Source organism: Myodes glareolus, chromosome X (assembly GCF_982192425.1).
Source record: "Myodes glareolus chromosome X, mMyoGla1.1, whole genome shotgun sequence".
In the NCBI taxonomy this organism is placed as follows: domain Eukaryota; kingdom Metazoa; phylum Chordata; class Mammalia; order Rodentia; family Cricetidae; genus Myodes; species Myodes glareolus.
The window spans coordinates 113,858,104-113,881,954 of NC_142053.1; the positions used below are offsets into that span (position 1 = coordinate 113,858,104).

General features: G+C 39.9%; 1 protein-coding gene across 1 annotated transcript in view; it reads left to right on the plus strand.

The window, feature by feature from the left end:
• The window catches only part of Grpr (gastrin releasing peptide receptor), a 41,657-nt gene extending 32,204 nt beyond the window's left edge, over nt 1-9,453 (plus strand). The window contains exons 2-3 of the mRNA XM_048440640.3: nt 465-816; nt 2,578-9,453. Of these exons, the coding sequence (XP_048296597.1) occupies nt 465-816; nt 2,578-2,964 (739 nt within the window). The 3' untranslated portion in view covers nt 2,965-9,453. The remainder of the gene's footprint in view (nt 1-464; nt 817-2,577) is intronic.
• The last annotated feature ends 14,398 nt before the right edge of the window (nt 9,454-23,851 follow it).

Sequence of the window (23,851 nt, forward strand, 5' to 3'; positions counted from 1 at the left end):
TAACACTAAATGGACTGAGCACATTGTACATTGTATTATATATTTAGGTGTGTGTGTGTGTGTGTGTGTGTGTGTGTGTGTGTGTGTGTGTGTGTGTGTATGAGAGAGAAAAAACACACAGACAGAAACACACACACACAGAGAAAGAGAGAGAGAGAGAGAGAGAGAGAGAGAGAGAGAGAGAGAGAGAACATAATGTTACTTCTTAAGGCATACATTACAGGCCAGCTAGAATGAGGCAAGGGACAAGCTTAGAATGCCAAATTTCAGAATCCAATTTCAGAAGACACTCACTTTGGGGATTATGAGAATTCAGAGTAAATATTTTCATGACTTAATGTTGAGTAGTTCCTTAAATTTTGCACCTCAGCAACCTAACTTGCTTCATTTTGATGCTAGCTGTGGTACCATCCATAATGATGTTGAACAATTTACATAGAACCATTCCCTTTTTGCTGCCCCAGGTACAAAGCCATTGTCCGGCCAATGGATATCCAGGCATCCCATGCCCTGATGAAGATCTGTCTCAAAGCTGCCTTGATCTGGATCGTCTCTATGCTGTTGGCCATCCCAGAGGCTGTGTTTTCTGACCTCCATCCCTTCCATGTGAAAGATACCAACCAAACCTTCATTAGTTGTGCCCCCTACCCACACTCTAATGAGCTGCACCCCAAAATCCACTCTATGGCTTCCTTTCTGGTTTTCTACATTATCCCACTATCGATCATCTCTGTTTACTACTACTTCATTGCCCGAAATCTGATTCAGAGTGCCTACAATCTTCCCGTGGAAGGCAACATACATGTCAAGAAACAGGTGGGTGCTTACTGTCGGTTCATTTTCCTCCTTTGGCACTTGGCCGCTTGCACTAATTTTGAATCTTAGTGACAAGTGTGGTGTGTAAGCGACCACTCACTTGATTTTGAGATTCTAGGAAGTGAGTGATGCCTCTTTAGGGACTTTGGGTTCTTTCCGTGATAGGGCACTTGCATAGCATACTCTAGACCCCCGGATTCAGTCCTCCAGAACTGTGAAAAAGAAAATAATTTCAGGGAGTCCAATGCTTTCTATAGAGGCATCTTTTAATTTCAATCCTGCTGTTTGGCCAGGAAGAGAGGGACCACACAGATAAAAGCAGAGGGAGAGGAAAATGAGACTGGGTGGGGAAAAAAGACAATCTGCTTAAGGACAGCTAGAGAGCTGTTGAAGGACATGGCACGCTTGAACGCCAATGTCTTCATGAAAACCATTTCAGTCTAGACAATGCATGCCAATGGAAAAAGAAAGGCTTGCAGAATGACTGACTCAAATCCAGATTGGAGTATTCCTTTTGAGGCCTCAGTTTTCTTATCACTGTTATAATGGTGATACTTTCTATTTTGTAAGGTTATTGGGAAATTAAGAGAGCAAGTGTAAGAGCGACAGGTCCCAGCATGCAGAATAACCCCGTATGTTACCCCACCCTCTATTTCCCATAAAGCCCTCAAATATTATCCTAGAGGGACAACGAGTAGAAACTAAGGGTTCTGGTTTTTATTTTTGTCAGTATTTTATTTTTGTGATTTATGTATTTTAATTTGATGTATAGGACTGTTGGCCTGAAATGTATGTGCACCATGAGTGTGCTTGGTACCCGTGGAAGTCAGAGGAGAGGGATAAATTTCATAGGAGTAGATTTATATATGGTTGTGAGCCACCATGTGAGTGCAGGGAACTTAACCCAGGTCCTTCTCAAACCACCTCTCCAGCCCTAGCCACTTCTTTTTGCTTCCTAGCCCAAATGCTGATACATATACATACACACACACACATATATATATGAAAAAACACATATATATATGTTTTCATATATATATGAAAAAACAACTCCATGGAAGTGGCTAACCGATTTCTTTGGAGGGCTCCCCTTTCAAAGTTCTTGCCTTACCAAGGAGAAATAGCAGTTGTCAGTACAACTGACTACCTATTTGAAAGGCCTTTAGTACACAAACACCCACTCTATCCCAAATTGTTTAATGAGGAAGAAGTCCCCCCACCTTGAAGTCACAAAGGTAGTTAAGCACAAAAAGAGATGTTCACTCCGCTTTGTATAATCACCTTCCTCACTGTGTCATCCAGAAATAGCTAGAGATTAAAAAAATAATAATACAGACTTATCTCAGGTTGGCCAATGAGGAAGAATAAAGCTGACTGCTGTCTTGAGCATCAGAGGGGATAAGAAATAATTAACTGTAGAGCAAAGAAAGGCATGAAGTAGAATGGCTGATAAACTGCCCCAATGCTCTCTGGAGGGAAAAGAGGGCATTTACTAGCATTTCATTGTGCAGTCCTTTCAAGCATGTAATCAACTTTATTTAAAGATCTGGTCTCAGCAGCATATTGTAACTATTTTACCTCACGTGCTTCTGCTTCCCGCCTTGTCAATCTCTGTTTCTGATTTAGTTCCCCCCCCCCCTTCTCATTATCTTCATCTCCAATTGAACTCTGTCTGCGGCTCTGCTCCCTCATCCATTTCCCTGTCCCCGTTTGTCTTCATTCCTCTAACACTGCATCCCCTCTGCCTCTTTCTCTGCTCAGATCGAATCCCGGAAGCGACTTGCCAAGACAGTACTGGTGTTTGTGGGCCTCTTTGCCTTCTGCTGGCTCCCCAATCATGTCATCTACCTGTACCGTTCCTACCATTACTCTGAGGTGGACACCTCCATGCTCCACTTCGTCACCAGCATCTGTGCCCGCCTCCTGGCCTTCACCAACTCCTGTGTGAACCCCTTTGCCCTCTATCTACTGAGCAAGAGCTTCAGGAAGCAGTTCAACACTCAGCTCCTCTGCTGCCAGCCTGGCCTGATGAACCGGTCCCACAGCACTGGCAGAAGTACGACCTGTATGACCTCCTTCAAGAGCACCAACCCCTCGGCCACCTTCAGCCTCATCAACGGAAACATCTGTCATGAGGGGTACGTCTAGACTAACCCTTCAACCTTGCCTCCTAAGGGACTCCAGATGTTGTTTTATGGATGGCCAGAAGCCCTGGAATCGGTTGTTATCTCTGGACCTTCCGAAGACCCTTCAGGAGGCTGAGTGATACAGATGGGTAGAAGAGATGACCAAATGCTTCAACTACTATTGTATCTCAAAGTAAGCCAGTAGGCTTCGTTTTCCATCTCAGTCTGGGAGGGCTTTTTCTGATGGCGATCAAATTTTCCTTTAAAAAAGAAGGAACAAGTTGGAAATTATTATTCAAAGCACCAAGTCCTGCTATGCAAGTATGGTCAAGTAAGTCATAGAAATTACATGAACAAAGAGAGCAGAGAAACCACACATTGAATATCTACTCTGTGAAAGATTTTATTTAAACAGAAGCTGATTGCTTTCAAAACATGGCTTGACTCTTTTTTCCAGAAATATCTATAATATGTAAACCAAGGGACAACTTTAATTTACATTCCTAAAATAAGAAGCCAACTCTAAAAAAGAGTCCCATGTATGAGGAATGGACTTCATTTATAACATTAGAAGCCAGTGTAATATAAAACAAACCTCCAAATATTGACTTTTAAAAAGATGTTGCTGAGGAGAAACACCCAATATAAATTGTAAGGCAAAATTCTACCAAACACATAGGTCCATGTATGGATATGGAGTAACAGTTTATGTTCTGACTTCTTGTTTCATAGGAATTCAGATTGTTGTTAACCCAATTCAGGCAATTGTAGTGCTATTCTGCCATTTAGGAGAAATCTTTTGGTGGGGAAAATGTTCATTTTATCCAAGTAACAACTATTTATGAATATATAAAGGATGGCATTTATTCTTGGTATATATGTTTTGAATCCAGTACCTTTACTTAGGTTTAATTGTGTTTGCTATGGTGAAGCAGGAGTTTCAATACGAAAAAGATCATAACTGTAGAGAAATTAAACCATGTTTATATTGGATGTATAGTTCTCCTAAAATGTGTGGAGGAAATTAACTTAGTTTTATTAATGTGAGTTTGTGTCTGAACATGTATAAAAAAAAACAGTCACAGAAAGCTTAAATTTTTGACCCAACCAAAAAAGGTATATATTTGTTTCTATTTAAAAAGAACATGTATGAAATAGCCCACATGCAGATAAAGACTGAACCGGTGGCTCCATCTCTCTCTAAATGCATAGAAAGCACTCTGTAAAGTTTGGACTATCTTACTTGAGAAATCCTTCTTTGACTTTTTCTGAACTTAAAGAAGGGCCAATTCTGACAGACTGTGAATATGCAGACTCACTTGACTCTAACTCCAAGTTGTACAAGTGTTTCTTAATGTGTATCCCTTAAATCCTAAGGCAATTTTATTTCAAGCTTTCTCTGCCTGGGTGAGATATAAACAGCAAGCACATAGCACATATAAAAAACTTTCTGTCGGTTGATGCGGGGAAGTACTGGCTGGCTGTGGAGCTTTAGGCATTAGAACCAAGTCAGTGTAAGGATCTGTGCTTACAATTGTACCAGCTGGAACCAAATCTCTTCATTCCCGTGTTCTCTGGGCTTTTATGTACTATAAACACAAGCTTTCCTGGTAGTCCTTAATTACATTGCACTGTTTGAAAAGCGAGACAGACAGCAGAGGTAAAAAAAAAAAAATCAAGAAGACTTGCTATCCCAACATCACCTCTGGCTATATGACTTGGTTATCTGCTTTCCCTCCTCTAGGCTCCCATTTCATGTTTAAAATGAGAAGACAGAGCAAAGTCCCTTCTATTGCTAAGATCCCCCGTGTCTCTTCATCTCCTCCAGTTCTGTCTTGAAAGCACATCCATGTGGCCCATCTCCTTACAGTTAGTACACTTCTGCTTCGCTTACAACCAGAAGTCACTGGAGACCCCTTACCCACTCTTCCATGCCCCCGTGTACATGAGTGCGATGAGAGAAGCTAGGTTGTCTGCTACCCAGAGACTTTTTGGCATCACTCACATGAGTAAAGGTCCATGAGCTTACAATGTTTTAGAATTAGAGCTGAAAGCTACATAAGAAAATGTAAGGCTCAGTCTTCTCACTATTCAAAGGGAGCTCTTGCTCTTTGATCTTCTTTAGCTTTCATACACCTGCTCTATCAAAATCCTGTGTCACAATTTGCTCTTTTGCCTCAACCCTTCAAAACCCATGAGCATAAATGGCTTCGTGTCTAGGTAGTTGTTAACATAGACAGCCTTCTGGGATGTCTAGAATTCTGGCATATGGAATTTGGAATAGTAATTTTAGCTTCTCTGATATACCTGCTTCTAGAGATGTTCCCGGAACAGGGTTCAGTCTCCTGTCTCCTTCATTTACCATGAGGCGCAGATAATGCGTCTCTTCACTAGCCACTTGTCAAACAGTGAGAAGATCAAGGCCTGGGTATCGTTGTGTGTTCTAAGGAATCTTGTTACTTCCAAATGAAAAAGTTGGGGGAAGTTTTTGGCAGCCGATGACCCAAACTGATAAACCATAGAGTGAATTGAATAATGGGTCACACCAGACCTTCTTATTAGCAAAAACATCATTGGTCCATTCTTTCTCTAACTACATTTAAGTTATATTTTAAAATCAAGAACCTAAACTCATATGAGAAATGTGAGACCCATGTAGTGTCCCTTCTCTGCCGGGACAGAACACACTGGGGCTGGAGCTGAGCCATTTCATGCCTGGCTTCCAAAGATAATCACGTTTAGCACTTATGTCTTTGGTGAAGGAAAAAAAATCAATTTTTGCTGTGGAAACCCATCTGTGTTTATTCAATTGACAGATACTACCTTTCAATCTATCTTAAATTGAGCCTCCCCAAGGCAGGCAGCTCAACAGTGATAGATTAAGCAATAAACAAAGCAGTCTCCCCACCAAGGGCTGCTGCTGGCAGGGAAGGTACAGCTGCCTTTGGGAGCCATATTCTACAGCAAGATGATCCGCCCTGGTTAGTGCAGACAAGGCCCCTCCCTGCTGATGATTTTATGATCCCCATAAATAGGCATGGCTCAGCCCACTTCTGGCTGCTCTCACTTCCCCACTGAATCGAGCTTTCTGCCTCATTAGCAAAGCCTCTTTGCCCCCGCTAATAATTTGGTTCTTCAACTTAGAGGATGAAGAGCCCGCAGGGAAACTATTTAGAAGCTGCTACAGATGAAGCAACGTCTCATCCTGGTAGGAAAGTGCACACTGAGCAGAAGTAAATGAACTTGACTGTGAGATGTGGGAGAACCTGGGTTGTAAAGTTCATGTTTCCGCCAAGAGGAGCAGTTGGTTATTGGTTTCTGAGCCTCATCGTGTGTCAGATGGCCTCTAGCAAAAGAGATTATCTTTGTTTAGAGAATGACGTGGTGAATGGCATCCTCACCTGTGGGCTAAAAGGTGGCGGCTAAGTCACTTTCCTCAGAAGCAGGATAGAAACAATTGCCCTGAGGGCCTGACTGTATGAGGATTGAATGAACAAATCATGATTTAAAAAAAAAAAGATGTAGGGGGGAGATGTGCACTTTCTTGCCATTGGCTCTCTTCGCATCCATACTAGGAGGGAGAGGTTGCGAGAGAATGGATTAGAATTCACCCTGGGGTTCAAGGAGGGGAAGAGCATATTTCACAAAATTCCTGTAACTTTGGCTCCTTTTTTGTGGAATGAGCTAACAGCCACAAAGAAGCAAGAACGCCTTACTTTATGCGGCAGATCTCTCTGGTTCTCTCCATCTGTCTTCTCTCTTTCTCTGCCTCTGTGTGTGTGCGCACACACACGCTATTCAGTGAAACCACGCCACCCTAAACTCTCCTTCCTTCTGTCTGAGTCTGCATTGCTATTCCTCCCAGCTACATCTCTCCCACAGAGCAGTCACAACAACTTCAACACTGTTCCACTCTTGCTGTAACTTCGGCCTTCAAGGCCAGTGAGACAGCGCAACCAGTAAAAGCACTTACTGCTGAGTCAGACATGCCGAATTCCACCTCCAGAGCCCATGTGGTTGAAGGCAAGAACTATCCTGCTTCTGACCTCCACATATGCACCATGGCACATGCAGGGGCCCTCCACACAACCACTCCTCCCCTCCCCCCATGTAGATAAACAAAGGTAATAAAAAGAAGTTTTGAAATATTATAATTTGGGCCTTCAAAGACATCCTTTGTTAGACAAAGGAGGATCAAGCATATGATCCAGGAGAACATATATTATAGAGGAGTCAACAAATAGCACACGAAGAACAAACTTTCCTTTTATGAAACCTCATGGTAGAAATGCACTCAATGGAGTTGAAATACTTTCTTAAAGTTTCAAGGTTGCACATGTATTCACTGTAGGAACCTTGGGTTAGATGATTACAGTCCATGATTAATTCAAAAGAATATTGCGTTTACCTCATGTTCATGGTCTATAAAGTATTCTCACACTCATTACCTCATCAAAGCAGCACATTTCCCACTGAACGAAAAGCCCATTTACATCCTTTAGTATGGGAATTTAGAAGTATTAAAGTCACTTACTTGTGACCATCTAGCACTGAATTAAAAGGTCCATGGAATCATGGGACTGAAACATGAGCTGTCAAAATCAAACCACATTTGAACTCCGAAAAGGAAAAGGCTGTTTCATCCACTGCAATTTAACCTGATTTCATTTTTCTCTGGTCTAAATTAACCATGCTGAATGAGTCTGTGGCTCATTCTGTGAAAATGACAGTCATTACTTCCCCCAGGTTCCAGGCGGTTTTGATAACCCTAGAAAGAGGCTCCTTACTTTGGTACAAGGGAGTTAATAGGGTTATTGTTGTCTGTATAGAAGTGGTAATAACTTCCCCTGTTATAAGGAAGTGTTAGAATGAAGCTCCTAGGACTTAATACAAAGCCCTGTTGCTACTCTAGATGTTACCCAAAGGCCTGACCTAGTGATAGAATGAAAAGGGATCAGGTAAAGGACTGATCGAAGGCCAAGGCAGGGATGCAGCACAAACTGGTTGATCAGGGAAGTCCCTTAACTTGTACCTTCATCCAACCCGGAGATACACATTAGTTGCAAGGACCCACTGAGTGACATGGTTCTGTGGCTAGCTGAAAAACCTACCCAACAGGCTGCTTGGGGACACATGCTTGTAATCCCAGCACTCAAGGCACAAGAACTGTTACACATTCCAGGACAGCCAGGGCTACATGGTGATAGTTTGTCTCAAAACAACCAAAAGAAAAATCAAATCAACAACAAATAACTCAGCAATGGACAAAGTCAAAGAAGAGGACCCAAGTCCGAACAATTAACTCTTTTGGGGGTCAGGATTCATTGGAGCAAGGGTATCAGGAATGAGGCAGAGCCACTCACTCATCCTCCATCTTCCTTACTAAATAAATATGACAATGAATGGTTTCCTGGAGCCTGGGGACCCAGGCTACAGGAATGGCCTCTAATAGAAAAACTATTTCTTGGACTACGGGACTTGAGCAAAAACTCAAATAAGAAATAGGTAGTCTGGATGCCCTGTTAGAATCACAGATCCCATTCACTGTCTCTGCCCTCCCCGAGTTTATACATTTCTAGGAGATAAGATTTATATTTTCCACAATTCACTCCCAGAGTAATAGAACACAGAGAGACTCTCATAACTTTATGGTTTCTTAAGAGAATAATTTTAATGGATGATAAAACTTCATACATTCAAGACTTCATTAACTCCCAGGCAAGCTTAAAAGTTTTGGTATAATTCGGGGCCTCAATATTTAAGACACATTGTATAATTTGGACCTCTTGTGTATTTCAGACTTTCTTTGCATTGGCCTTAGCTATGCCTATGACAATGACAAAGGAAAAGTGTGTTCCCTAAACGATTTTCTGTTCTGCATGCTGAGCTTTCCTGATCTGTACATGACCTTTCTTGCATTCGAGACAACAGCGTTTGAGATGACACACTCCAGTGAATTGTGAAACCACATGACACAAGCTTCTTTGGTGTCATTTTATGTTTTGTTTTAAATACTAGGCACATGTTTTGTAAATTGCAATTGTACTTGTTAATATTAGCCATAAATATTTATTGCATTGAAAAATATACTCTGTGTTAAATAACTCAGAACGAGTTCCAGGTATGGTACTCAGTGTAAATAATGTCATAGCTTGGCTTTTCTAGACTCTTTGGATTAATGAATTATGTAGAAGAAATTCACAACGTGAACATGACTGACTCAGATCCTTTGGCCTTTGCCATGTGTGTAACTGTATGGCCGTGTGAAACTTGCTCTGTACAAAGTGTGCCCTGTGATTGAATTCGGGGTTTCCCAGAAATGCTTCCAAAACTACTGTCTTATCCTGTGTGCTCTCTGTGACAGTAACTCAAATCCAGTGTAGAGAACTGAATGTTCAAAGTAGTAGAAGATAGGGAGTTACTCTTATTTCTTAACACAGTAAAACGTAATTTATGAACTGGACAGATGCATGCATCCAATAGTCAATAAAACAGTTGTTGTGTGACTGCAGTCTGTGGCTCTGTGTCCCTTTTATTATTAATAATAATAATTATTATTAATTTTGGGGTACATGTACAGCCTGGTACACATGCAGGAGATTAGAGACCACCTTGTGGGAGACAGTTCCTTCTCCGGCCGTGTGGGTCCTGGGGATCAAACTCAGTTCTCGGGCTTAGTGGCAAGCACCTTTTAATTGTTGAGTCATCTCACAAGCCCTGTCCTTTAGATTATTGGTTCCTCAGACCTACATCAGAATCAATCAAGCTGATTTGTTACAAAATATACTTTCAAATACTTTATTAAGATGGAGCATTCTTCATTAAAAAACATGCACTCCACATAATTCTCAATAACTAGAGTTTTATTACATTTTTGCTTATATATTTAGCATTTTAAAACATATTTTATTTTTTAATTTATTTATTTTGAGGTGAAAGGGTTTATTTTAGATCATTATTCCCAAAGAATCAATAAAAATAAGCATATGGATATTTTTAATGTACTTTTGAATGTTACATTTTTCACATAAAATATAAACTATTTATGCATTATGAGATAGTACGGAGGGGGTTTGTGATCATAGACTCATAAAACACAAAATATGCACAAGGAGATTGATGTGTTAGGAAAATACTTGCTATGTGAAAGAATTTTCATCTATGCATACACATAAATGAAATGCAAACTATCTTTGCTCAAATAAAAGGATTTTCCCCCCATCTGACATTCTGTCTTAATCCCTACTAATACAACATACAAAGGGTGGAAAATTAGAAGTTTTTCCTACTTACTTTATATTTCGCTATGAAAGATGAATCTGAGTCTTGATCAACAGAGCCTTCTTCCTGAACTTCTTTTAGATTTTATGTGTATCTGTAGAAACAGATTTTATCAATTCTTTGAGAATTTCACACAATGTATTTTGATCTTATCTATTTCTTACTCCTCCCCTGAATCTTCCCCGGCCCACCCCATCCTATGCACCCTGCAACTTCAAGTTGTCTTTTTCTTCTTATTTTAAATGACTTCATGACTCTCTGAATTTGTGCTGTCCATATACTCCTGAACCATCTGGGAGAGCAGGGTTGCCTGTCAGGAAGTATACCCTTAAAGAAAATTGACTCTCCCCGCCCTCAGAAACCACCAAGTGACCATAGCTCTTCAGTTAAGGGTAGGAGCTTGGGAACCTCTTCTTCCTCTAAGCTAGAATGTTGACAGTCTTGGTCTTGTGTGGCTCTTGTACAGGCAATCGCTGCCACTATGATTTTGTGAGTGCAGTGGTTCTTCCATGCCAGAGGCTACCAGTTTGCTCTTATCCTCCCTACTTTCTGTCTCATGGTTTAAAGAACTAAAAGCACGCATCTCGGAACTAAAGGCATGGAAAATGGTATCCAGCACAAAGTTACATAACTGTTACTGCCTCCTTTCCTCATAATACTCAGAATCCATCCCCAAAGCCTGCAGCTGGTGATCATCGTTGTGTTGGTACTAGTTTGTTTATGTGTCTGCTGCAGTGCTTACACATATATACAGGTAATAATAAAACGTTTTCACACATTCCATCCTCAATTTATAGAAATGGTAGCATATTGGTTGCTATGCCCCTATTTACTCATGACACACCATATCTTGAAGATCTTTCTCTATCAGTGCCTGAAATGCTTCTTCATCTTTACTACACTTACATGGCATAACATCATTTTTTTTTACCCTGTCTCTTTGGAGAACTATTTGGAGTTTTTAAATGTTTTGCTGTCATCAACAATGACATGATAAATAATAAAAATAGTATATTTGTAATTTCATGCATGTGAAAATGTTTCTGTAGGGAAAATTCTGGAATGTGGAATTGCAGAAATGAGAGTTTATAATTATGACAATTAGTCCAAACTGTTCTCCCTATGACTTAAATGCTAAAATATAAGGATTCCTGCTTTCTGAAATTATCGCAGTTAACACAAGGCAGACAAGCTCTTAAAAATTTATGGCTTAAACAAGACCAAAGCATAAGGATAGAAGTGGTATGAAGTCCCACCCCTAGTCAAGGCAATATTGGCAATTATTAGTTGCTGGAAGAGGAACAGTCAGTTTTCTATATGAGTGTAGTCCCTGGTAGGCCTACTTTGGTCCAACGGAAGACTATACACCTAAGAACATTTGAGCAACATAAATTGGATTTAATGGGCTTTATTTTTAAAAAAGAACACAGACTTTCCTTGGTTGGAGAGGCAGATGTGGGAGGAGTTGAGAGAGGGAAATGAAAGTGATTAAAATTTTCTATGTGAAATTCTCAAAATATTAAAAAAGAAAAGGCAAATGTGTGTAAGAATTCCTCCCATCATTTTTATAATGAATATATGCTAATGAAAGAAACATGCTAATGAAAATTTAAAAATTCAATTTAAGTATGTGGGGAGATCCTTATGAATCAAAGTGAGGAAATCCAGTTAACAGATACAAAACAATTAACACATTACACGTGTTGAGTTCTACTCTTTTTTCTATCTACTCAATGGCTGATTGTGAAGAAAAACTAACAGATTATAAGATGGTATTTCCAAAGGCTATTTGGCGTTGAATTCATGAATTGTTCTATCCATTTCTATAGGGCTAATGGTCAGAAATCTAATTATTTCCTACTATGTCACCAATTCACTTACATGAAATGTGTGTGTGTTTTGCAGTGATCATGTCTTTTAAGATATTTAAAATACTCAGCAATAGCTATGGCTTGATATGGTTTGAGTATCTCCTAGGGCTTCATGTCTTGAGCTGAAGTCCTTGTTGTTAGGTAACAAGAGGATCAAATTTAATCCAACTATGATATTAGAGGTAAAACCTTCAGGTGATGTGGATTAACTAAGGTACCCATGATTAAATTTTGATGGCTTTATAAAAAGAGGGAAGAAATCAGAAAGCCAAATGTCATACTCTCATTTGTAGTTTCTCATTTTATGTAGTATGCAAAATCATATGTGCATATTTAAAATGAAGCAGAAGTGAAACTGTCTAGGGATACAAGGGGAACAGAAGGGAGGAGAGAGGGGCAAGAAAAGGGAGGACATAATTGGGGGTAGGGTGCTTTATGTGTAATATAAATCTGTAAGAACATATAAAAATCAAATAAAATTTAAAATTGAAGACACAAGGAATACACACACACACACACACACACACACACACACAGAGAGAGACACACACACTGCACCTGTCTCACTGCCCTGCACTGCCATCAAGAAAACCATCCTCTTTGGTGGTACTGTAATATCAGTACTTGGAAGTCAGAAGCATGAAGCTCACTGAAAGTTTCAGATCAGTCTTGGCTCCTTAGTGAGTTCCAGGCCAACCAGATCTACAAGCATTACTATGTCTTAAAACAAAACAAGCAAAACAGACAAAAGACCATCACCAGCCTTAGGACATTGATATTGACCCTTCAGAGCTGGAAAAATAGATTTTCCTTATAAATCTGTCTTTCTTGGTAACAGCAAATGGGCTCATGGAAGGAAGCTGACAGCAAAGGAATGGCAGGGTCACAGTGGGTGTAAATGAGGACCACCCAAACTTCGTGCCTTGGTGAGAAAAGATAAGACTAGTGGTGTCTACCAGATGTAGTCAGAAAATTTCCTGAAGGACATACTTGTCACCTTGCCAAGAGGCTTCCAGAAGGTAGACTTTGAACGGAAGGAAGTTCTCTCATCTCACATGTGCCCTGCCGTGTACTCCACCTTCTTGATACCTAATGTGTACAGTTCACAATTAAGTTGTAAATGCTTTATGGAAGGGTCAACACTTCCATATCATAACTGTGCCTAAAGTAATGCTTGAGTCTCTGGGTTTCGGGGATTATATGGGGAGACAGTCCATCTAAAAACTTTTGGGATAGCCAGGCAGTAAAATGCCAAACTGAGTGTAAAGTGGTTCCACTGTAATCACTCTGAGTTTCATCCAAAGCCCATGTGCTATTTCCTATCTGAAATTCTTCGGAAACGTTTTACCTACCATGTCAGGAAAAGAAAACTTTAGTAATCCACAGATTATAATATAGAGAGTTTAATATTCTCTCAGAAGCATGGACTATTAGTGTTGTAAGACACCCAGAGAATGCCATACATAACCCCTAAATTTACGAATGAGGAAGTTCAAGAAAAGTGTCAGAATTAATGCTTCATTTAGTCATCAAAATTTGGGAAAATGAAAACGAATGGGCTTGGAGATGATGTAGATGAAGTGGGCAGAGTTTCAACAGTCCCTCTTGCTAGGGGAAAGGCAAGTCTGTACAGGACTATGCTGCAACACACCAAGCTCATTCATTAGGCTCAACACTGACAACTGATGCTTTCTAATACAAGAGAGGTGGGAAAATTTCTCAAGGAAACAACACAGAAGCATGAGTCCTATCTTTTGCATATGGACTGAACTGTGTTTAATATTATACAAATGAATTTCTGAACGTACAACCCTTTTCTGGGCTTGAAGTCAGGAAAGCCAAACACCTTGCTCCAAACCACAGGCCAACTTTAACTCCTCCCAGATCCTCTAGGCTTTTCAAAGGGGCTGCACCCAGGACAACGGTAGCTCGTGTATAATTCATGAATCATTACCTAACTAGGAACTGGTTAAAATTAAGATATGAATACCCTATTTGGGGCTTTTGTATCCAAATTTGCATTTTAAAAATCACTAAGAAATTTTGTTCTTGGTTATCCCAGAGAATGATCTGTGATAGCTATATTGAAGTTTGTAATGAGTGAATTTATGGAATGTATAACACTCAAGACACTAAATAGCGAGCATCAGCTAGCAAAACAGCATTAAATGGATGCATAAAATGTCCAGTAGAAACAGCTGAAGTAGGCCAAATGAGAGAGCAAACAAAAAATAACACCACCAAATCAGGGATCAGAAATATCCGGCAGAAATTTACTGGAGAAACCCCATTGAGACAGTCAGCAAGCATTCCCAATAGAAAAAAATCCCAGGCAGAAGAAAATTTCCTCTCAGATGAGGTTTCCAAGTAAACGAATAGTACTGCCTAAAGATAACATTATCAAATTGGGTGCTGACAACATCCCACAGAAGACCAACTGAGGAAGCTGAGAGCGTCAGATGGAGTTCCTGATTGATTGCACTTTCTCTCCATGAACAAGCTTTCCATGAAAAGATTTCTGGCTTCTCATTCACGTTCTCATTCATGGACTAAAATGATAGTGACCTCTGTTGCTGGTTCCCCTTTAATTGTTCTCAAAAACACAGTGGTTTTACTTTGAGACTGTATTACTCAACTCTCCTCCTGGCCAGTGTTAGAAAAGGGGTAGCCCATACCTTGACAAAGGACTTTGGAGGACACTTTGAAATAAATGAACATGCTTGTGTTTGGAAATGGAGGGTGGCAGTTTCTTGGTGATATCAAAGAGGACGTGACAATTAACCAATATAATGTAAGTTACAAGCTTCTCTATATATTGAATTCATGACCACTGGCCAAAGACATCATTTACCATGGAAAAATCTGTGTTGGTATATCTGGTGCCTATTCACTTGACACTTTCCTTTCCTGTGGGACATAAATGAGGTCAGCCTACAATGGCTACTGTCTACTGAACCCAAGTCACATTTTGACCTCAAAACCCAATTTTCCCTGGTAGAAGCTAATTGAGTTATGTTATGTTCCAGAGTTTCCATGAGAATCTTCTGAGGAAATACTAACAAAAACTGGTATCTGGAGGCTGGAGAGATGACCCTGTAGTTAAGAGCTCCTCTAGAGGGTGCAGGCTCTATTCCTAGCCCCCACGTTGTGGCTCACAGCCATCTGTAACTCCAGTTCCAGGGGCTCCAACATCCTCTCCCCACCTCTACTAGGCATGCATGTACATGGTTCACATACATACATGCAGGAAAACTGCCCATACAAGTAAAATAAAATAAATCTTAAAAATTAGACCCTTGAATCTGCCTATTTCATAGAAATAAGGGCTATCTGCCCATTTAATCCACCTCAAAGGAAGTACTGTTTTCCTGATTAGACACAGTCCCCTCAATTTTATTCATGTTAGAAGAGACTGATTAGTGGTCTACTGTATCTGCCTCTTTACAGGCACATTTCTGATAACAGGCAGACCTCTCATAGCACCTTTCCTACAGAGATGTGGCCAAACTCCAGACAGGACATTGACAAACTGAAGACATGATTTCATCCAAGCCCAGACTGGTGAACCAATGAATTTATTGAGATTACATACAGAAGATTTGAGTGACTCAAAATCAGCTGTATCATTATAAGGCCCTGCTCCAGAATGAGTGAGGACCTCTCCAAAGCTACACGGATGAAGTCTTGCCCCCAGTCAAGATTTCATCTCCTTTATGCTCTCGAACCCTTCATGATCGTATACAGATAATGCAGATGGGAAAGCAGGTGACAGTGGTAGATGGATGCTCAGTAGAAGGTCGGGGATCGCCTTTTTCCTACTATGGGTCAAGAGCCTTATTATTATTACTATATATCTACCACCACTACCATAGGTTTACTGCTGGACCAAGTTACGCTGTAGGTTGTTGTCAGGGTTTCAGTCCTGCCTGGTTCCCACAATCATAAGTACCAAAGGAATCACACAGAGGTCTACATTAGTTATAAACTGATTGGCTCATTAGCTCAGACTTCTTATCTCTTATAACTTATATTAGCCCATTATTCTTGTCTATGTTAGCCACGTGGCTTGGTACCTTTTTCAGTGAGGCAGTTACATCTTGCTTGCTCTGTGGTTGGGTCAGGACAGCAGATCAAGCTTTCCTCTTTCAAGAATTCTCCTGTTCTCGTTGACCCACCTCTACTTCCTGTCTGGTTGTCCCGCCTATATATACTTCCTGCCTGGCTACTGGCCAATCAGCATTTATTTAAAACATAATTGACAGAATACAGACCATTGTCCCATGCCAGTAGGTCAGCAGAGAAATCTCGGCTTCATGATAGGCAATGTTTCTATCAGGCCTGGAGGAAATAGCTCTACTACATCTTTCTTTGCTGTCTCTATGAAGCAGGAGGATACCATTCTGCTTTGACACATTAAAAAAGGGAACTATTATTTCACAAGTCAAGAATTGAAACTAGTTGGGACCTACCTGAATTCTGACAAGAAAACAAAGGCAACAAGTCCCTTATTGATCTATAGGTGTCAAAATGTCTTGAAACTTCATCCTTTTTGCATATTTTAAGAAAACATAAAAGTTTCTCTCAATTCTTCAGGTACCAATAACAAAATCCATTCCTACATTGATGCCTGGGCAGATTATATTCAAAATCAGTACCACTGTTCCTTAAGATCCGTCACCACTTTTTGTCTTTGCATTCTAAAGGCTGTCAAGATTTCCTCCATCACCAAACCTCTAAAGTTTATCATCATCTTTGATTCCTTCCACTTTGATCACTCACATCAGTCAGTCCCCGGGTCTACAAATGTCCATCTAAAATGCCTCAGGCAAAAAGCCCATCTCTTAAGGACTACATTCAGCAATGAGATGCTAGTCCCAAAGCCTGAGTACTCCCTATAGTCTCAGCTTCTCCAAGACCCTATATTTCTGCTTCTCTGTCATGCAGAAAGCAAAAGGTTGGGCCTCCAAAGCAGAGGTCTAAACGAGACTAGATAGTGAAGTTTCTTCTAGTGAACTGTTCCTATAGCATGCCTAAGTTATTATCATTTTGCTCCCTACTTTTAAATATGCCTAGCCACATGTTAGCACCCAGGTGTGTTCCTTGTTCTGACAAAACCCTCTCAAATAGCCCCTAACAAGCTCTGATTTCTGACCTAGGGTAATTTACCCCTTCTTAGGCAATATGGTGTCCCACAATCCCTAGAGGTCACTATATAAATGTGTAGCATACTCTAGCACAGAACTTCTGAACTCAAGTGGTCCTCCTGTCTCAGTTTTCTGAATAGCTGGTACTATAGGTTTGCAACCACTGTGCCTAGCTAGGCTCTTATTTCTATTTAATCTTCACAATCTTTTCTATATCTTGCTCCATTTTAAACATCTTTATCGTGGTGTTCTCACCACCACATTCAGTGATTAACCCCTTTTCCTAAAGCGAAGTTCACACAAGCAGATATTTACTCCCCACCACCCCCAACTTATCCCCAGCTGTCTTATGCCTTCCCCTGTACCCAGAGTATCTACCTTAGTTAAGGTTCCTATTTCTGTGATAAAATTCCATGACCAAAAACAAGTTGGGGAGGAAAGAGTTTATTTTATCTTTCACTTCTAGATAATAGCCCATTGCTGTGGGAAGTCAGGGCAGAAACTCAAGCAGGGAAGAACCAGGAGGCAGGAACTGAAGCAGAGGCCACGGCAGAGTTCTGCTTACTGGTTTGCTCCTCATGGCTTGTTTAGTCTACTTTGATGTAGGAGAGTCTTCTATCTATCTGTTGCTTTCATTGGTTAATTAATAAAGAAAACTGCCTGGCCTAATAGGTCAGAACATAGGTAGACAGGGAAGACAGAACTGAATTCTGGGAGGAAGAAAGCAGAGGCAGAGAGCTGCCGCCATGAAGCTGCCAGGTCAGACATGCTGAATCTTTCCCGGTGACATACAGGTTATTAGAAATGGGTTGAATCAATATGTAAGAGTTAGCCAATAAGAGGCCAGGCAATGTTTAAATGAATACAGTTTCCATGCAATTATTTCGGGGTAAGCTAGCCGGGATCCAGGTGGGAACGCAGCCTGCCGTTCCTTATTACTACACCACTTCCTTAGACAACTTGGGACTGCCTGCCCAGAAGTGGTATCATCTTTCTTTCCATGGACTGAGACTGCATACATCAACCATTAATCAAGAAAATGCCTTACAGAAGTACCTTTAAGTGATCTGATGGTGGCATTTTCTCAACTGAGTTTCCTTTTTCCAGATAATTATAGCTTGTATCAAGTTTTAACAACAATAAACAAACAAACAAAACCAACCAGGACAACTGACTTTTTGTCAGCTTGGCATATCAATACAATTACTGTTAAACCATAACCCTTCCTTTCTTGTTCACCCCCAAGATGTCATATGAATATTAATATCACATTATAAAATATTCCGAAGTCCCACAGCCTTTTTAAAACTCCCTTCCCAATTCCTCCTAAAAGTAGAAGAGTCCCCAAGAGAAGGCACACGAGTCAGAGACCCACTCATTCTCACTGAGAAGTCCCATAAAAATACTAAGCTAATAACTATAACAGAGGATCTGGTGCTGACTCATGTAGACCCTGAGCTTGCTGCTTCAGTATCCTAATGTCCTCTATTCCTCCTTGCTCCAGCAGTCCTTCCTCCTCCTCTTCCGCAGGATTCCCTGAGCTCTTAGGGGAGGAATTTTATGCAGACCACTCATTTATACCCTCTCTTTCTCTGGTAATGTCTGGTTCTGGGTCTCTGCATCTGTTCCCATCTGCTGCTAGAGAAAGCCTCTCTGATGATGACAGGACAAGGCACTGGCATATGAGTGTAGAGGAATCTAACTAGAATTCATTTTATTGATAATTTTTTAGACCAGTAGTCTTTGATTTTAGTCTCCAATTCTTAGATACTCAAGCAATGTCAGGATTCCCTCTCATGGAGTGACATTGGTTGGCCACTCCCACAAGTTCCATGCCATCATTGCCCTAGCACATGTTGCAGGCAGGACAGATTGTGGGCCAGAGGTTTTGTGGTTGGGTTGGTGTTCACGTTTCTCATTTGGTAGCCTACAGAGTACCTTCCTGCAACAACGAGACTAGAATGTAGGAGTGAGGGCTCCATGTAGGCCTCAGCCTGGCTTGTTCATGTTCAGTGAGTTGTGTGGACACTGTTCCCAGAAATGGGGCCCTATTGACAGTTTGCAGAGACCAACACTTTGTCTTAGCAACAGACTGGGTTGTTTGGAAATTTCAATGACCCCCCCTTGGCCCACAACCTAATTGAATGCAACCTAGTCCTGCCACTTGAAGCTTCTCCTGGTGACAAGAGATGGCCAGTTGAGACTCCCTATCCCCCATTTCTAGGAGTCCTCATTACCATCACCTTCATATATTCCAAGAAGTTGCTACTGTACTGGGTTTATACTCCACCACCTCCAAATGCCCCACAATTTCAGCCATCTCTCACCACACTCTCTCCCTCCACTCCATCAACCCCACTGATCTCCTCCCCAATGCTCCTGTCCCCACCCTCTCCCAGTTCACCCATAAAATCTCCTCTATTTTCTTACTCCCAGGGAGATCCATGTGTTCCTCTGAGACCCTTCTTCTTCACCTGACCTCTCTGGGTCTGTGGATTGTAGCTTGATTATCATTTACTTTACAACTAATATTCACTTATGAGTGAGTACATACCATATTTATCTTTCTGTTTCTGGGTTTCCTTACTCTGGATGATCTTTTCTACTTCCATCCATTTGCCTGTAATGATATCATTATTTTTAATAGCGGAGTAATATTCCATTGTATAAATGTGCCACATTTTCTTTATCCATTCTTCAATTGAGGGTTATTTAAGTTGTTTCCAGGTTCTGGCTATTATGAACAAAGTTGCTATGAACATAGTTGACCAAGTGCCTTGTGGTATGATTGAGCTTCCTTTGAGTTTATGCCCAAGAGTGATTTAGCTGGGTCTTTAGGGAGATTGATTCCCAGATTTCTGAGAAACTGCCCATATTGGTTTCCAAAATAACTATACAAGTTTGCACCCCAACCATCAATGGAGGAATGGTCCCCTTGCTCCACATCTTCTCCAGCATAAGCTGCATTGGTGTTTCTGATCTTAATCATTCTGATAGGTGTAAGATGGAATCTCAAAGTCATTTTGATTTTCCTTTCCCTGATAAACTAAGGATGTTGAAAAATTCTCTAAGTGTATCTCTGCCATTTGAGATTCTTCTGTTGAGAATTCTCTGTTTAAATCTGTACCCCATTTTTTTTCTTTTTTTCATTGATTTTTTAATTGATTTTTATTGGACTCTACATGTTTCTCTGCTCCTCTCCCTGCCTCTCCCCTCCCCTTCAACCCTCTCCCAAGGTCCCAATTTACTCAGGAGATCTTGGAATGGGATTATTGGTTTTTGGTGTCTGGTTTCTTGCGTTCTTTATATATTTTGGACATTGGCCCTCTGTCAGATGCATAATTAATAAACATCTTTCTCATTCTGTAGAGTGCCATGTTGTCTGAATGATAGCATCCTTTGCTATGTAGAACTTCTCAGTTTTATGATGTCCCATTTATTAATTGTTGATCTTAGTGCCTGCACTAACAGTATTCTTTCACAAAATTGTCCCCTGTGCCAATGAGTTCAAGTCCCCCCACTTTCTCTTCTATTGCGTTCAGGCTATCTGGTTTTATGCTGATGTCTTTGGGTCTATTTGTATTATTCTACATTGAAGACACCCAGTTTGACCAGTACCATTTGTTGAAGATGCTACAATTTTTTTCTATGTGTGTTTCTGGATTTTTTTAATGAAAAATCAGGTGTCCATATGTGTGTGGTATTATGTCTTGGTCTTCAGTTTGATTCCATTGTTCAATATGTCTGTTTTTATGCCAGTACCACACAACTTTTATTACCATGTCTCCATAGACATCCAGAATGGCGAGATCTCTGGCAGTTCTTTTATTGTTTAGGATTGTTTTACTTATCTTGGACTTTTTTGGTTTTACATATGAAGTTGAGAATTGTCCTGCCAAGGTCAGTAAGAATTGTATTGGAACTTTTATTAGGATTGCATTGAACATGTAGATTGCTTTTGGTAGGATGGCTCTTTTTACTATATTAGTCTTACCAATCCATTGGCATGGTGGAATCTTTCCTTATTCTGGTATTTTATTCAATTTCTTTCTTCAAAGACTTGAAGTTTTATCACACAAGTTTTTCACTTGTTTAGTTAAAGTTACCCCAAGATATTATTTGTGGCCATTGGTACGAGAGTTATTTCCCTGATTTCTTGCTCAGACAATTTGTCATTTGTATATAGGAGGGCTGCTGATTTTTTGTGAGTTAGTCTTGTATCCAGCTACTTTACTAGAAGTGTTTATCAGCTATAAGAGTTCCCTGGTGCACTTTTGGGGTTCACTTATATATATTACCATGTTTTCTACAATAAAACATACTTGGACTTCTTTTCCAATTTTTATACCCTTGATATCCTTCAATTGTCTTATTGCTCTATCTAGAATTTCAAGTACTATATTGAATAAGTATTGAGAGAGTGGACAGCCTTGTCTTGGTCCTGATTTTAGTGGAACTGCTTTGAGTTTCTCTCCATTTAACTTGACATTGGCGATAGCCTTGCTCTCAACTGTCTTTATTAATTTTAGGTATATACCTTGTACTCTTAATCTCTCTAGGATTTTTATCATGAAGTGTATTGGATTCGTTAAAAGCTTTTTAAGCATCTAATGAGATTATCATGTGTTTTTTTTCTTTCAGTTTGTTAATGTGGTGGATTATAGATCTTCATATGTTGAAACATCCCTGCATCTCTGGAATGAATCCTTACTTAATTGTGGTGGATTAACTTTTGGATGTGTTCTTGAGTTTGGTTTGAGTGCGTTTTATTAAGTATTTTTGCGTCAATGTTCATGAGGAATATTGGTCTGTAATTCTCCTTTTTTTGCTTTTAGATCTTATGGGACTTGAATATTAGGGTAACTATGACTTCAGAAAATGAAGTTGGGCAATGTTCTTTCTGTTTCTATCCTGTGAAATGATTTGAGGAGTATTGGCAGTAACTGTTCTTTTAAAGTCTGGTAGAATTCTGCTGTTAAACCATGTGATCCTGGGTTGTTTTTGTTGTTGTTGTTGTTGTTGTTGTTTTGGGAGACTTTTAATGACTGTTTAAATGTCTGCTTATATTTCACTAGGAATTATAGGTCTTACCTGACATTGATTTAATTTTTGTAAGTGATATATATCTTGAAAAATATACATTTCTTTCAGATTTTCCAATTTAGTGAAGTAAAGGTTTTTAAGTATACTCTTATGATTTTCTAGGTTTCCTATGTGCCACTTTTTATTTCTGATTTTGTTACTTTGTATATTCTCTCTCTACTTTTTATTTAGTTTGGATATGGTTTTGTTTGTCTTGTTGATTTTCCTGAAGAACAAACTTAGTTTCATTGATTTTTGTATTATTTTTGTTGCTATTGTTTCTATTTTATTGATCTCAGCCCTGAGTTTGATTATTTCTTGCCAACTACTCCTTTTGGGTGTGATTTCTTCTTTTCATTCTAGAATTTTCAAGTGTGTTGTTAAATTGCTTGTGTGAGAGTTCTCCAATATTTTTTAACGCAGACAGTAGTGTTTTTTTTTTAAACTTGACTCTTAAAATTGTCTTTATTTCATCCCATTTGTTTGGGAACATTGTATATTCATTTTCATTCAATTCTAGGAAATCTTTAATTTCTGTCTTGACCCATTTTCATTCAGTGAAGAACTGTTCAGTTTCCATGGGTTTGTAAGCTTCCTGTTGTTTCTGTCATTGTTGATATCCAGCTTATTCTGTGCTGATCTGCGAGGATACTGGGTGCTGTGTCAATTTTCTCATATCTGTTGAGATTTGTTTTGTGTCTGATTATGGGGTCAATGTTGGAGAAAGTTCCATGAGGTGCAGAGAATAGGGTATATTCTTTTGTGTTCGGGTGAAATGTTCTGTAATTATCTGTTAGGTTCATTTGGTTTATAATGTCTGTTAGCTCCAGCATTTCATACCCTGCTTTGAATTATGTTTACTTGTATAAATGCTGCTCTTTCCCACTAGAACATGGATTGGATGACAATTTTCCATAAAGTGTCAGATAATCAATACGTTAGACATTACAGGACATAGAGTTTTTGTGGTGACCACTCAACTGTACCGTAGCAGAATGAAGGCAAACTTAAATAAAATGGAAATAATTGAGCGTGTCTTTGCCTCATAAACTAGTATTTGCAAAACTAAGATGTGGCCTGAAACTCCTAGTTTGCTGATCCCTGCATGATGCTAACACAGCTACTTGGGGACCATGGACCTACCCTTTAAACCTCACTTCAATCCCTAGTGTCTATTACAGGGCCTGAACTAATTAACATAAAGTTTCTTTTTCTGAAACTCTGTCTAGTCAGTTTCTCACTACCTTAGCCTAGAGCACAAGCAGCCAAAGTGAAGCCAAAGTTCATTAGTCCTGCATTTTAAGCAACTACTAGAATCTACCTAATAATTTACAATAAAACCGACAAGCACCTAGTCCTCACCAGTGAACCTCTCCCCATGCCAGAGTGAATTTTTCAGCAGTCCGTGGATTCCCATCTACCGTGCTATGGGCTACTGAGTGTCTTGAGAAGGTTAATGAGATACAAATGACTGGACAAAAGCTAGTGTGTTAGAAGCAGCTGTCCAATTTGCAAAAGCAGATTGTAGGCA